Source organism: Oncorhynchus gorbuscha, linkage group LG07 (genome assembly GCF_021184085.1).
Source record: "Oncorhynchus gorbuscha isolate QuinsamMale2020 ecotype Even-year linkage group LG07, OgorEven_v1.0, whole genome shotgun sequence".
In the NCBI taxonomy this organism is placed as follows: Eukaryota; Metazoa; Chordata; class Actinopteri; order Salmoniformes; family Salmonidae; genus Oncorhynchus; species Oncorhynchus gorbuscha.
In genome coordinates this window covers 69,922,744-69,936,088 of record NC_060179.1, presented here as the reverse complement: position 1 = coordinate 69,936,088, position 13,345 = coordinate 69,922,744, and the positions used below count along the sequence as shown (strand labels likewise).

At 44.5% G+C, this 13,345-nt stretch overlaps 2 protein-coding genes across 4 annotated transcripts in view; both read left to right on the top strand.

Moving 5' to 3' along the window:
• golga4 (golgin A4) overlaps positions 1 to 7,369 on the top strand; it is a 65,700-nt gene extending 58,331 nt beyond the window's left edge. For all 3 annotated transcript variants that reach the window (XM_046357369.1, XM_046357368.1, XM_046357367.1), the window contains 3 exons: positions 3,711 to 3,808; positions 5,255 to 5,341; positions 5,954 to 7,369. In XM_046357369.1, the coding sequence (XP_046213325.1) occupies positions 3,711 to 3,808; positions 5,255 to 5,341; positions 5,954 to 5,968 (200 nt within the window). In that variant the 3' untranslated portion in view covers positions 5,969 to 7,369. The remainder of the gene's footprint in view (positions 1 to 3,710; positions 3,809 to 5,254; positions 5,342 to 5,953) is intronic.
• A 949-nt stretch (positions 7,370 to 8,318) lies between these two features.
• Positions 8,319 to 13,345, top strand: part of itga9 (integrin, alpha 9) — a 150,185-nt gene continuing 145,158 nt past the window's right edge. The window contains exons 1-2 of the mRNA XM_046357366.1: positions 8,319 to 8,774; positions 10,555 to 10,682. Coding sequence (XP_046213322.1) covers positions 8,587 to 8,774; positions 10,555 to 10,682 — 316 coding nt within the window. The 5' untranslated portion in view covers positions 8,319 to 8,586. The remainder of the gene's footprint in view (positions 8,775 to 10,554; positions 10,683 to 13,345) is intronic.

The following is a 13,345-nucleotide window of genomic DNA, read 5'->3' as shown; positions in this document are numbered from 1 at the left end:
ACGGCGAATGTATCAATGCTTCTCCCTTCACTTTGCAGAGTGACCTTGACCACCTTCAACATGACCCTTGGAGATCGGTTCTGCTGGTCGAGATACAGCTCCTTTGCAGCTCCTACCATGAGCATACTCTGCTCCTTCTTTGCTTGGGGAAATAGATCATGCAACACGGTGAGATGGATTTCTTTACAGCGGTTGCAGGGTTTCCTCAATGTGCAGGTCTCCACCTTATGGCTACGGGCACACTTGTAGCATCGCTCGCCTGAAGTGATCCAGGCCTTCAATTGAGTTTGAGTGAGCTTTTTTACTCTGGGGCATGAGCCAAGGAAGTGCCCCTTAATATTGCAATATGGGCAGTAAGGCTGGAATTTGATGTTCTTGCTCTTGAGAGGGGTCTTTTTCCCAGGTTCCTCTCCGGCATCACTATTTAAGTACATGGTAGTGGGATTTGGCCTTTTCTGTCCCTGCTGGCGTTCAAACTCCTTCCTTCCCCCTATGGCTATGGCGGAGATTGTGGCCTGGTGAGCGATGCTCTTCGCCTTTGCCTTCACCTCCAACCATGTGGCCAGGTCTCTGAGAGCATAGGTGCTTCTCGAGCCCTCTTTCAGGATGCCCTTATTCAAACAATGTTCAATGAAACTGTCTCTGAGGTACACTGGAAGTTTGCTAAGAAGCCTGTCCACGTGGGAGCCACATTTTAGCTCGTTCCCGTCTTCTCCTTCAACGGATTGGAGCATAGAGGTCAGGGATTGGACAGCCAGGGAGAATTCTTGGAAGGCAGCATGGTCTCCCATTTTAATTGGAGACGTGTTCAGGATGTTGTTTAGTTCATTCTGGACTAGCTGACGTGGCTCACCATATCTCGCCTTCAGGGCCTGGAGAGCTGTCGTGTATGGTGTTGCGGAGTGCATAAAGGATTGGGCCAGCCTGTATGCACTGGGAAACCGCAAATGATCCATTAGTACTTGGTATTTGTAGCGTTCTGACAGATGACTGTGAATACCCAGTAGACTCTCCAATGCCATTTCCAAAAGGACAAATTCACTCTCCTTTCCATTTTCAAAGTATGGCAGTTTGGGTCTGGGAATTCCATAGGCTGAGGCTACTAGAAGTTTCATAATGTTGGCTCCCTCTTCTGGTTGCGTGAAGGATAAACCCGGGACTTCTGATGAGCCCACTGTGGCCTCATTGGGCCGGTCACCTACTGTCCCAGACCCACCATTTGTGGCAGCCGGAATTAGGGCGAGAGCCCTCCAACCTGTTGTTTGAGGACTGGCCTGGCCCTGGATGAAAGGAACGATTTGCCTTGGTTGGTAATTGGCGGAAAGGCGAAGGAGTGATGCTTTGTCCAGATGGAGGAATGCTAACTTGGGTCACTGGCATAGAGGGCGTTGGCGGAGCGGCCCGTCTCCCGTGCTCCGTGTTGGCTGTTGACCCCGGAGCCTCCGAGGACTGTGTGCCATGCTGTACCAGAGGGGCAGATTGGGAAAGAAAGGCAGACAGTTCAGGTCCATGTGGAGGGGTGGTCAGGTCAACTCCCTGTTCGTTCCTCTCCAGGAAGGATGAGACCATCCGTGCCTCCTCTAATTCCCTTCTGGCTTGACGGTGCCGAGCTGCTGTGCCAGGTCCTTGGCAATGAATTCCCTTTCCTGTAGAGCTCTACGGGCCTGCACATCCAATTGGTGACATCGTTCGTCAGCCTGTCGTTCCTCCTCAATCTGACGCTCAATTTCCTCCAAAGCTAATAGTTTCATCCTCTCTTGTAGGACAGCGTTCTGTGAATTGCTGAGGGCTAGTGAATGGCGGCTGCCATGGCCACTTCCAAAGGGGTATCCACTGGTCGAACTCCCACTCCGTCTAGAGTGCTTCGACGATTTCCCATTAGTTAAGGGGTGAGCGGAGCCTGCCTCTGGAAGCTGGTCGACCTATGCAGTGGGAGTTACCTCTTCCTTAGGTTCCTCACGTAGACCACTTTCCTGCTCCAAAGCAGTTTCCGGTCCTTGGCTCAGAGGGGATGGTTGATGGCTGAAACATATAGTTGATCCATCAACTCTTTGAGCTCTGGTGGGCTTGCCCTTTGATGTCGGAACCTCGACCACATAGTCCTTAAGATAACCAGGTGCTTGCCTGGTTCTTCTGGTGCTCCTGGTAGTTGAGGATGAAGCCTTTGTTGCTTTAGGCTTAGCTCCTGGATATTTCCTTTGTTCCAAGACCTTTCCCTCAGCTGCTCTCTCCTCCTCTCTTCTTCCTTCCAGTGGAGACAATTCTTCCCTCTCCGCCTCCATTTCCTTTTCACCTGTCTTTGGTTCAGTCATCATCCAGCTCAAAGGACCATTGAAAGATTAGTGGAATCTGTGTGGGTTGCTGGACAGGTAGGATGACTGACAGTGAAGGTGAACAGGTGGTCACGTGTCAGGTGACAGAGGAATGTATGAGACTGAGGCAGGAATTCCTTTAACCATAAAGTGGTATATTTACTGGTAGTCTGTGCTGCATCACAAAGGAAACAAATAACATGTATACAATCAAATTCATAATCAAAGTTCAAATCATAGCAGTCATTATTAACAATTCACATTACACAATGTTTGAAGCGTGCGCTCCAAGCCGCGCTCCGCGGTGATAACTATAAACAATAACTGAATGGCCCACTCTCCCGATCACCACAGATCATTCAGATGAAAGGTAAGAGTCGGTGGACTTACGTGGATTCATGGACGCACAGAACTTCTGGATCAGATGGATTTAGGGAAGAGAAAGCAGCGAGATCAGGCGATGGCAATTTCCTCCTTTTATAGAGTTGAGATCTGTAGGACATTTCCACCTGACCTAATTAAAGCGCCCCTGGCCCAGCTGAGTAAATGGCAATTAATTAAAGGAGTATTCCACCAACTCCATGGGCCTTTTCTACACTAGCATGATTACGGATAATCCTGAACGAATCGTGAATAATGATAATGAGTTTGAAAGTTAGACGCACAAATATCATACCCCCCCCACACACACACGCAAAAATGATAACCTCCCCTGTTATTATAATGGTGAAAGGTTAGCATGTCTTGGGGGTATGATATTTGTGCGTCAAACTTTCTCACTCATCATTCACGATTCATTCAGGATTATCTGTAATCATGGTAGCATCCACATTAATGTAGAAGTGTTAGAAACATTCTATTCTTATTTACAATAAAATTGACTCCAATGACACACACTACATTATTTACCATTATTTTCTATTGTGCACAAATGATCTGAAACACAACCAAAACAAACAACAATTGCATCCAACCAGTTTGTAGAGTCACCAGCTTGATGTAGTCATTGCGTGCTATGAATAGGGGTCCAAATACTTTTAATATACATACTGTATACAGTGTAAGTGAACTTGTCCCCTAAAATGGAGAGACTATGTACCAAAAGTGCTGTAACTTCTAAACGATTCAGCCGATATGGATAAAAATACTCTCAAATGAAATCTGACAGTCTCCACTTTAACCTCACAGTCATTGTATCATTACAAATCCAAAGTGGAGTACAGAGCCAAAACGACAACAAATGTGTCCCAATTCTTTTGGAGCTCACTGTATGTCCTAGTTAATAGCTTGGTGACTGAATTCACTGATGATCAAGATTGTACAACTTTGTCCATACATTTTAAAGATTTAGTGACTTTAATTTTGTGATGAATGAATTTGACCCTTTGTGTGTTCTAGATCCTGGCCATTACCGTGCTGAGTCCTTCTCGGAACCCACAGAGTTTGAGTACCTGAGGAAGGTGCTGTTTGAGTACATGATGGGGCGGGAAACTAAGGTATTTTATCAATAATCAATTTGCATCTTTAGCATTAAAGTAACATTTTCTGATGAGGGAAGATTGACAGTGCACATAATCCTGCATCATTCAAGTTTCTTCAAATATAACCATCGGTATCACACTTCCCTTTTATTCAGCCCAGGATAGATTGCCATTTGTGTAGTTGCTTTCCCTCAATGAAAATGTGAGAGGAGGTCAAAAATATGGAAGGAGGAGAGACCGGAGAGAGAAAGCGAATAAACTTCTCCATTCCCACACAGCCATCACCCAGTTAGACTCGCACAAAAGTCATCTTGTGTTTGTGTCTATTTAGCATAGGTGCTAATTAATGATGCTGTATGGGAATTAACAGTGCTAGTTGACATGGTCCTAAAAACAGCGGGCTATCGCACGCACACACATAAAGTTAGCAGGGTTCCCCCCTAGGTCCTCAGTAAAACAGTTAAACTTGATGATGTCATAGCCATATCATTATGGCCTCCCTGGGAGTGGAAGGATGTCCCCCCCACAGACATACTATTCACATGACTCACACTGACATTTTAGACTTACTGGACTTGTTTAGCTCCTCTACAACAAGAAGAGGTCTTTGGTTGGTTGTTCCCCTGGTTTCCTCAAACAGTAGCACTTTTTCTGATTAGGGCCAGAATTTTATAAGCTAGCTAACACATGCTGCTAACGCTGGCAGATAGACTTTGAGTTTTTTTGGTCTCAATGAGCAGGCTGATTTGATTGGGTCATTGATGGTGGTGATGAGGGCAGGTGGCCACAGAGCCTTATGGGCTGCAGTGTGTGATCTTACGTGGTGAATGGCTGGAAATGGGTTCACTTAACCTCAATTGTTTATCTGATGGAAGATGGTAGTGATGAGGGCAGGGTGTCACAGAGTAGAGACTGCATGTTGGATTACTACGGGGTGAGGTGGGTGACTGAGCTGGGTGATTGGCTGGACAGGGGATCACTAAGCCTCCATGATGGCTCTGAGCTTGGTATATGGCTGGACAGGGGTTAACTGTGCCTACATATTGGATATGCATCAACTGAATAGGGATCTGAGCTTGGTGAATGGCTGGACAGAGGTTGACTGATCATCCATGTTTGGTCTGGGCTGGGTGAATGTCTGTACAGATGGGCAGTTTTAGTACTAGGTTTACTGCAATGATCCCAACCCGGCGGCCAAGAATTGAGAGACTGAAAAACATTGAACCATGTGGCTGCATACCCATGCCATTGAGAGCATTGACTCTAACAACTCAGTTGTGAACTGTCATCAGTTTCCCAACACATATCACAAACATCCCCAGCCACCAAGTTAAAGTTCATGTTTAAGGAATTTTCAATGAGAAGAAATGGGTAGAAAAAAAAACGTTTTTCTTTGAATGTATGCTACTTTTCTTTTTAGATGGTTAAGTCATTTCTGTATTTTTCAATTCCCTCCCACAGACGATGGCTAAAGTCATAACCTCCATGCTCAAGTTCCCACAAGACCAAGCTCAGCAGGTTCTGGAGAAAGAGGATACAAAAGCAATTGTAAGCATCTGTTCTTCCTTGTCGTAAAGCCACTAATGATGAGCCATATGCAACCACACAGATACGCGCACACGCGCACACACACACACACACACACACACACACACACACACACACACACACACACAGATACGCACACGCGCACACACACACCCAGTCCGTGCTATGTCAGCAATCGCTTACAGACGTTGCCTTGGCCTATAGGTATAGTATGTTGATAATATCCTACTCATCCAGATATATTGCATCTTAAACAACTAGACCCATGTAGATCACTTACCCGTGACTACAGTATCAGTTACAGCAATGGAAACACATGGCGGGATGTGAAGGGGGAAGACATGTCTAGCCTCTTGTCTGTTACATTATTAAGGCATATTGGTAAGCACAGAGTACAAGCATACAGAATTTGGCTTTAGTATCAAATCACATTTATTTGTCAGATGATCCAAATACAACTGGTGTAGACCTTACTGTGAAATGCTTAGTCATAAGTGTGTTTTAGCTCAGATCAGAGTAGATGGTATTTGTGCTTCTATTCTTTTGTTACCAGTCAAAGTAGTACTGTGCAGTTAAAGTAATCATGTATCTCTCTTCTCCCTATTGTTTCAGCCTTGGCTACGATGAGGGTCAGGTATTAGAATGATGCTGGTACTTTAAGGATGGAGGGTGGACTAAACTGCTGCTGAAGGACTAGAATGAAGACTACTGTACCTCTGTGGACTAGCTCTAGCCCTTCTACTGTCCTGTCTGACTTATTTTGCTTCTGACTGTGTGTGTTTGTGCACTGTGTAGATATGTGTATGAGCTGCATAGCTAATCTTATGAGGGAACTATAAAATATGCCAACTAAAGATAGTATCTAATTCTTCCAGTCTACTTTCACGTGATGAAATTAGGGTTTTTAATTTATGAAATATACAATATTTGTTTGTTTTTTAGTCCAAAATGAATTCTGTTTCTTACTTAGATTTTCTTTGGATGGATGGCTTGTGCAATAAGTTTGTTTTGGTCATTGGGTTGGTTGATTTCTTTTTAGTTGATTCTTTGGTTGTGTTTTCTGATAAATTAACTGTCCAGTTTTTCCAGATTTCTATTAAATATGACTTATAATTAATGACAATATGAGTGAAATACTTTTCCTTTGAGAACGTAGTATTTAAATGCCAGAAACTAGATTCCCTACACACTAGTCTTGACGAGAAGGAAAAAAACTGTCAGGGGAGGTTCTCTTCTGCACTGCTCAGCCAATCCATTAAATGTGGAGGAGGAGTTAAGATGGAGTTGCAACACAGGCTCTTTCCATTTCCTCTGAAAACCAGAACATCCGGTTGTTGGGGACTACCCAACAACAGAATAGTGTGGGCGTATACCGGTCATTAAAAATATGAACGTGAGTAGACCGCTGATTGGCCAGCTCAGCCAATGAGGCAGGATGACATCGTTCTCTATGAGGAAATGGCAAGCGTTTTTTTAAATGTCTGTTTGAGATACAAGTTTGAGTGGGGTTTTTGAAGTGTTATTTCTTCAATTTATGCTTTGCCCACAAATATGAGTATAAGACTAGTCAACAACATTATTTGGGTATGAGTTAACAGAATATGAACTTTTAGGAGATTTTAACTGGACAGTTACTTTAAATTATTTCAGTTGATCCATGGTTGTATTTGAGTCGATCTTTGGTTGTTTATAAGTTGATTTTTGGTTGTTTCTGCTCTACGTATCAATTCCCCCTTGTGACTGTGTGATGGATCATAGAAATAAAATATCTATGTTCTATTTCTATCGGTTCTTAATATGAATCTGCATTGTATTTCTATGGATGAGATGACCCTTTAACTGTACCTTCCATTACACTCTACCACTTAGACACACTGGCTTCTAGGACCATGTTTGTTTGTTTCCCACAGCTTTTCTACTTGATATTTTGTGGAGACTGACCAAAAGAATGACTCAATTGGGAACAATGTGACTGTTGGCTATATTAATACATTTTGAGACGAGCTAATACAATTGTATTTACACTGATTTTTTTGTCTTCCTCTGTGCTCATTTTTCACTTTGCTGAAATGTGGATCTTTTTCAATATTGTATATACAGTATGTACATGTTAGCCTATTCTGACCTTTATATTCTTGTATTACCAGATATATTTCAGAAAAAGATACTGTATTTCACTAAGATGTTTTCTTAATTTCCTGAATAACCTTTTGAAGAGTCCGGTGGTAAGGTACGCTTATTTGAATTTTCAGTAAGAGATGTCAGTCAGAGGTATTTTGTTGAGGTATTTCATGCCTTTTTTTCCCACAATTTCTGTTACACAATCTGTATCACAAGAGAAGATGACAAATAAGAAGTGATCACCTGCTTGTGTTCTAACTGTAGAGAGTGATCAGAATAACAACCACTCTAACCAAAACAGGACATGTCACAGTTCTATTAACCTGTAAGTATAGAACTGTTTGGCAAGCTGATAGAGGACATCTCTTTCATACTGTTGAATAACAAATGCTTCACTTTAGGAAATAAATAACATCTGTATTAGAAACTGCCAGGATTTAAAGTTGCCTTTATACAGTACTACTCTGTGATTACTTTGGCTTGCCAGATGGCAGTAATCTTTTGTAACATACATTTAATTGAATTTATGGAACCAGGTCCTTGTTAAGTGAACCAAAAATTACAGTCCACTTAGTATTTTATTTCTGATATTTTAATTTTCTGGCAAGCCACTTATTTTGTTAAGCAAGGAAGTGTTTCCAAAATATATGAACAAGTGATGAAGACTGCATGATCCACAAACATCAGCCAATATACAAATGGATTGGTCTACAACAGGTAGTTTGTCTTTTGCCCTTGGTTTGTTCACATACCGAACGGCAGGGGGCAGCATCGTTCATAAACGTAAGCGCGAAGCGGTTTTTGGTGAAATCTGATGCTCGGGCCCCGAACCCATTTGCGTTTCACCATGACCGCACTTATCATCGCCGCGAGCAACTACGAGCTGCAGACTCCAGTTCCTCAGATTCACAGTATGGAGAGCAGCTGATCAGACCGTTACTTTTCACCGGACCATTCTTTTTATTCTCGAGCACCTACTACCCCTGTCATTTTTCTATGTTCGAAGTGCTAGACTTCAGAAACTAGTTGAACTGTTAGTTTTTGTAACTTTTTCTGTAGTAGCACTGAAACCTTGACGAGCTTTGCTTTTAGATACTTTTTCCATAGAGTTGTTCCTCTCAAGGATGCGCAAAAGGATGGCCCATTTTCTGAATCAGAAGAGGAGCCTTTTGAATGTGCTCTACGTGTATTTGTCTGTTTCTGTAGTTCATTCCTACAACATTGACTTAGAACATCCTATTGTGTTCCGTGGACCTGATTCGAGTTTCTTTGGATATTCTGTTCTGGAGCACTATCATGACAATACGCGCTGGTAAGTCTCATAGGCTACATGTTTACTCATGGTAGCCTATAACGGCCTAGTATCTATCTTATAGTGAATGTTATTGCAATGGGGACTGTTCATGCACTTATGTATCCGCCCTTGGACATTAATGGCACAGTATGGTTGTTACGCAATTCTCATGGATTGTCATTTGGGCCATTCAGATTTGTGCGCGCTACGTAGCCTACATGCAGTTGTTGAAAGAATAGCCTGCATGCAGTTGTAATAATAGCCTAATGATGTGAGCAATAGCCTCTAAAATCACTAACTAAATAATATTTTCTATAAAAAATACACGTACTCAATTGACAGTGTGTGGGTGAAGTTTACTCACTACTTTACGGCTTAAACTCATTTATCTTGTCTCGAAAAACAGTCAATTTGTATGATGGTGACATATAATCTTATCATTATTATGTCAACAGTTTGATTGATGTGCATTATTTAAGAAAGTGCAGGTCATTTGGTTTCTTTTAGACTTTATGTAGCAGCCTAGCTGGCCTGTCCCAGATTCCAGCATGTAGCCAAAGTTTATGGGATCATGTCCCCATAGCTGTGAACTTCCACCATTGTCTTCATTGTCATGAGTTCATCAATCAGGGTGCTGATGCCATGACTGACCCATATACCCAGGGGTGGAATTGTAATAAAAGTCACTCTGGAACTCTTGTTACATTTTAGAGTTCACCTTTGGAAAGCAGATTTTCACATTAAAATAATTTCACGTTGAGAACTCCAGTTCCACATGTTCTCCCCCAGTTCCACCCCTGAATATAGGCTACCATACTTGTCTTGAACATGGGGGGAATTACTCTGTTGTAGAGTGGGCCTTATGAAGATCATTATGTGACTTTACTCTGACAGCCCACTGGGCACAGACGTCAATTCAACGTCTATTCCATGTTGGTTTAACGTCATTTGACTTAAATGACTTGGAAACAACATTGATTCAACCAGTGTGTGCCCAGTGGGAGGATGTGTGTTATTGACACTGTATCCTTCATGCTTGGTGACAACCACCATTTGACTCTTCATGCAAGGTGTTCTTGTTCTCCCATTGTTTCTGTATGCAAGGTGCAGATAGGACCCCCCAAGGCCAACTCTTCCTACTACAGCAGTCCTCCTTCTTGAAGGTGTTCTTGTTCTCCCATTGTTTCTGTATGCAAGGTGCAGATAGGACCCCCAAGGCCAACTCTTCCTACTACAGCAGTCCTCCTTCTTGAAGGTGTTCTTGTTCTCCCATTGTTTCTGTATGCAAGGTGCAGATAGGACCCCCCAAGGCCAACTCTTCCTACTACAGCAGTCCTCCTTCTTGAAGGTGTTCTTGTTCTCCCATTGTTTCTGTATGCAAGGTGCAGATAGGACCCCCCAAGGCCAACTCTTCCTACTACAGCAGTCCTCCTTCTTGAAGGTGTTCTTGTTCTCCCATTGTTTCTGTATGCAAGGTGCAGATAGGACCCCCCAAGGCCAACTCTTCCTACTACAGCAGTCCTCCTTCTTGAAGGTGTTCTTGTTCTCCCATTGTTTCTGTATGCAAGGTGCAGATAGGACCCCCAAGGCCAACTCTTCCTACTACAGCAGTCCTCCTTCTTGAAGGTGTTCTTGTTCTCCCATTGTTTCTGTATGCAAGGTGCAGATAGGACCCCCCAAGGCCAACTCTTCCTACTACAGCAGTCCTCCTTCTTGAAGGTGTTCTTGTTCTTGGCCGCTGTGACAGGATCTGTTGCGTTTGCACCGTTTACAAACAATGTTTTGTTTCTGTCTACAGGGTGCTGGTAGGGGCCCCCAAGGCCAACTCTTCCCACAGCAGCTCTGTTCACACCCCTGGAGCCGTGTTCAAGTGCCTTGTCCACAGCAACCCAGAGAGACGCTGCACTGAGATGGACCTAGGCAGAGGTCAGTACTGAACCACAGACCATGCAGTCACCAGGGACCACAAGTAAAGCCATCTGGATAACCACAAACTATACTGACCCTTAGGACCAGAGTCTTCTGTTCAGTATAACCCCCAGGACTCAAGGCTGGAGGCTTCTATGCATAGATGGAGCTCCTCAGAGCTCGGAGCCACTGGCCGTTTGTAGGACTGTTTGATAAATCACACATTTTCTATGCGTATGAACATTCTAAATTCTGTTCGTATGTAGTATATTAGAATAGTTTTCTATGCAATATTGACAAACGAGGCCTCTGCTTCACAACCTTCTACAGAGAACTACTTACAGGACATAGACAGGACAACTGACCATTGACAGGACAACTGACCATTGACAGGACAACTGACCATAGACAGACAGGACAACTGACCATAGACAGCCAGGACAACTGACCATTGATAGGACAACTGACCATAGACAGACAGGACAACTGACCATAGACAGCCAGGACAACTGACCATAGACAGCCAGGACAACTGACCATAGACAGCCAGGACAACTGACCATAGACAGCCAGGACAACTGACCATAGATAGACAGGACAACTGACCATAGACAGCCAGAGCAACTGACCGCAGACAGACAGGACAACAGACCATAGACTGACAGACAGGACAACAGACCATAGACTGACAGACAGGACAACAGACCATAGACTGACAGACAGGACAACAAACCATAGACTGACAGACAGGACAACAGACCATAGACTGACAGACAGACAGGACAACAGACCATAGACTGACAGACAGACAGGACAACAGACCATAGACTGACAGACAGGACAACAGACCATAGACAGACAGACAGACAGACAGACAGACAGACAGACAGACAGACAGACAGACAGACAGACAGACAGACAGACAGACAGACAGACAGACAGACAGACAGACAGACAGACAGACAGACAGACAGACAGACAGACAGACAGACAGACAGGACAACAGACCATGGGCAGACAGGACAACAGACCATGGGCAGACAGGACAACAGACCATGGGCAGACAGGACAACAGACCATGGGCAGACAGGACAACAGACCATGGACAGACAGGACAACAGACCATGGACAGACAGGACAACAGACCATGGACAGACAGGACAACAGACCATGGACAGACCAGGACAGACAGACCATGGACAGACAGGACAACAGACCATGGACAGACAGGACAACAGACCATGGACAGACAGGACAACAGACCATGGACAGACAGGACAACAGACCATGGACAGACAGGACAACAGACCATGGACAGACAGGACAACAGACCATGGACAGACAGGACAATAGACCATGGACAGACAGGACAATAGACCATGGACAGACAGGACAATAGACCATGGACAGACAGGACAATAGACCATGGACAGACAGGACAATAGACCATGGACAGACAGACAGGACAGCAGACCATGGACAGTCAGACAGGACAGCAGACCATGGACAGTCAGACAGGACAGCAGACCATGGACAGACAGACAGGACAACAGACCATGGACAGACAGACAGGACAGCAGACCATGGACAGACAGACAGGACAGCAGACCATGGACAGACAGACAGGACAGCAGACCATGGACAGACAGACAGGACAGCAGACCATGGACAGACAGACAGGACAGCAGACCATGGACAGACAGACAGGACAGCAGACCATGGACAGACAGGACAACAGACCATGGACAGACAGGACAACAGACCATGGACAGACAGACAGGACAGCAGACCATGGACAGACAGACAGGACAGCAGACCATGGACAGACTGGACAACAGACCATGGACAGACTGGACAACAGACCATGGACAGACAGACAGGACAGCAGACCATGGACAGACAGACAGGACAGCAGACCATGGACAGACAGGACAACAGACCATGGACAGACAGGACAATAGACCATGGACAGACAGGACAATAGACCATGGACAGACAGGACAATAGACCATGGACAGACAGGACAACAGACCATGGACAGACAGGACAATAGACCATGGACAGACTGGACAACAGACCATGGACAGACAGACAGGACAGCAGACCATGGACAGACAGGACAATAGACCATGGACAAACAGAACAACAGACCATGGACAGACAAACAGGACAACAGACCATGGACAAACAGGACAACAGACCATAGACAGACAAACAGGACAACAGACCATGGACAAACAGGACAACAGACCATGGACAAACAGGACAACAGACCATGGACAAACAGGACAACAGACCATGGACAAACAGGACAACAGACCATAGACAGACAAACAGGACAACAGACCATAGACAGACAAACAGGACAACAGACCATGGACAGACAAACAGGACAACAGACCATGGACAAACAGGACAACAGACCATAGACAGACAAACAGGACAACAGACCATAGACAGACAAACAGGACAACAGACCATGGACAAACAGGACAACAGACCATGGACAAACAGGACAGCAGACCATGGACAGACAGGACAATAGACCATGGACAGACAGGACAATAGACCATGGACAATCAGGACAATAGACCATGGACAGACAGGACAATAGACCATGGACAAACAGGACAATAGACCATGGACAATCAGGACAACAGACCATGGACAAACAGGACAAC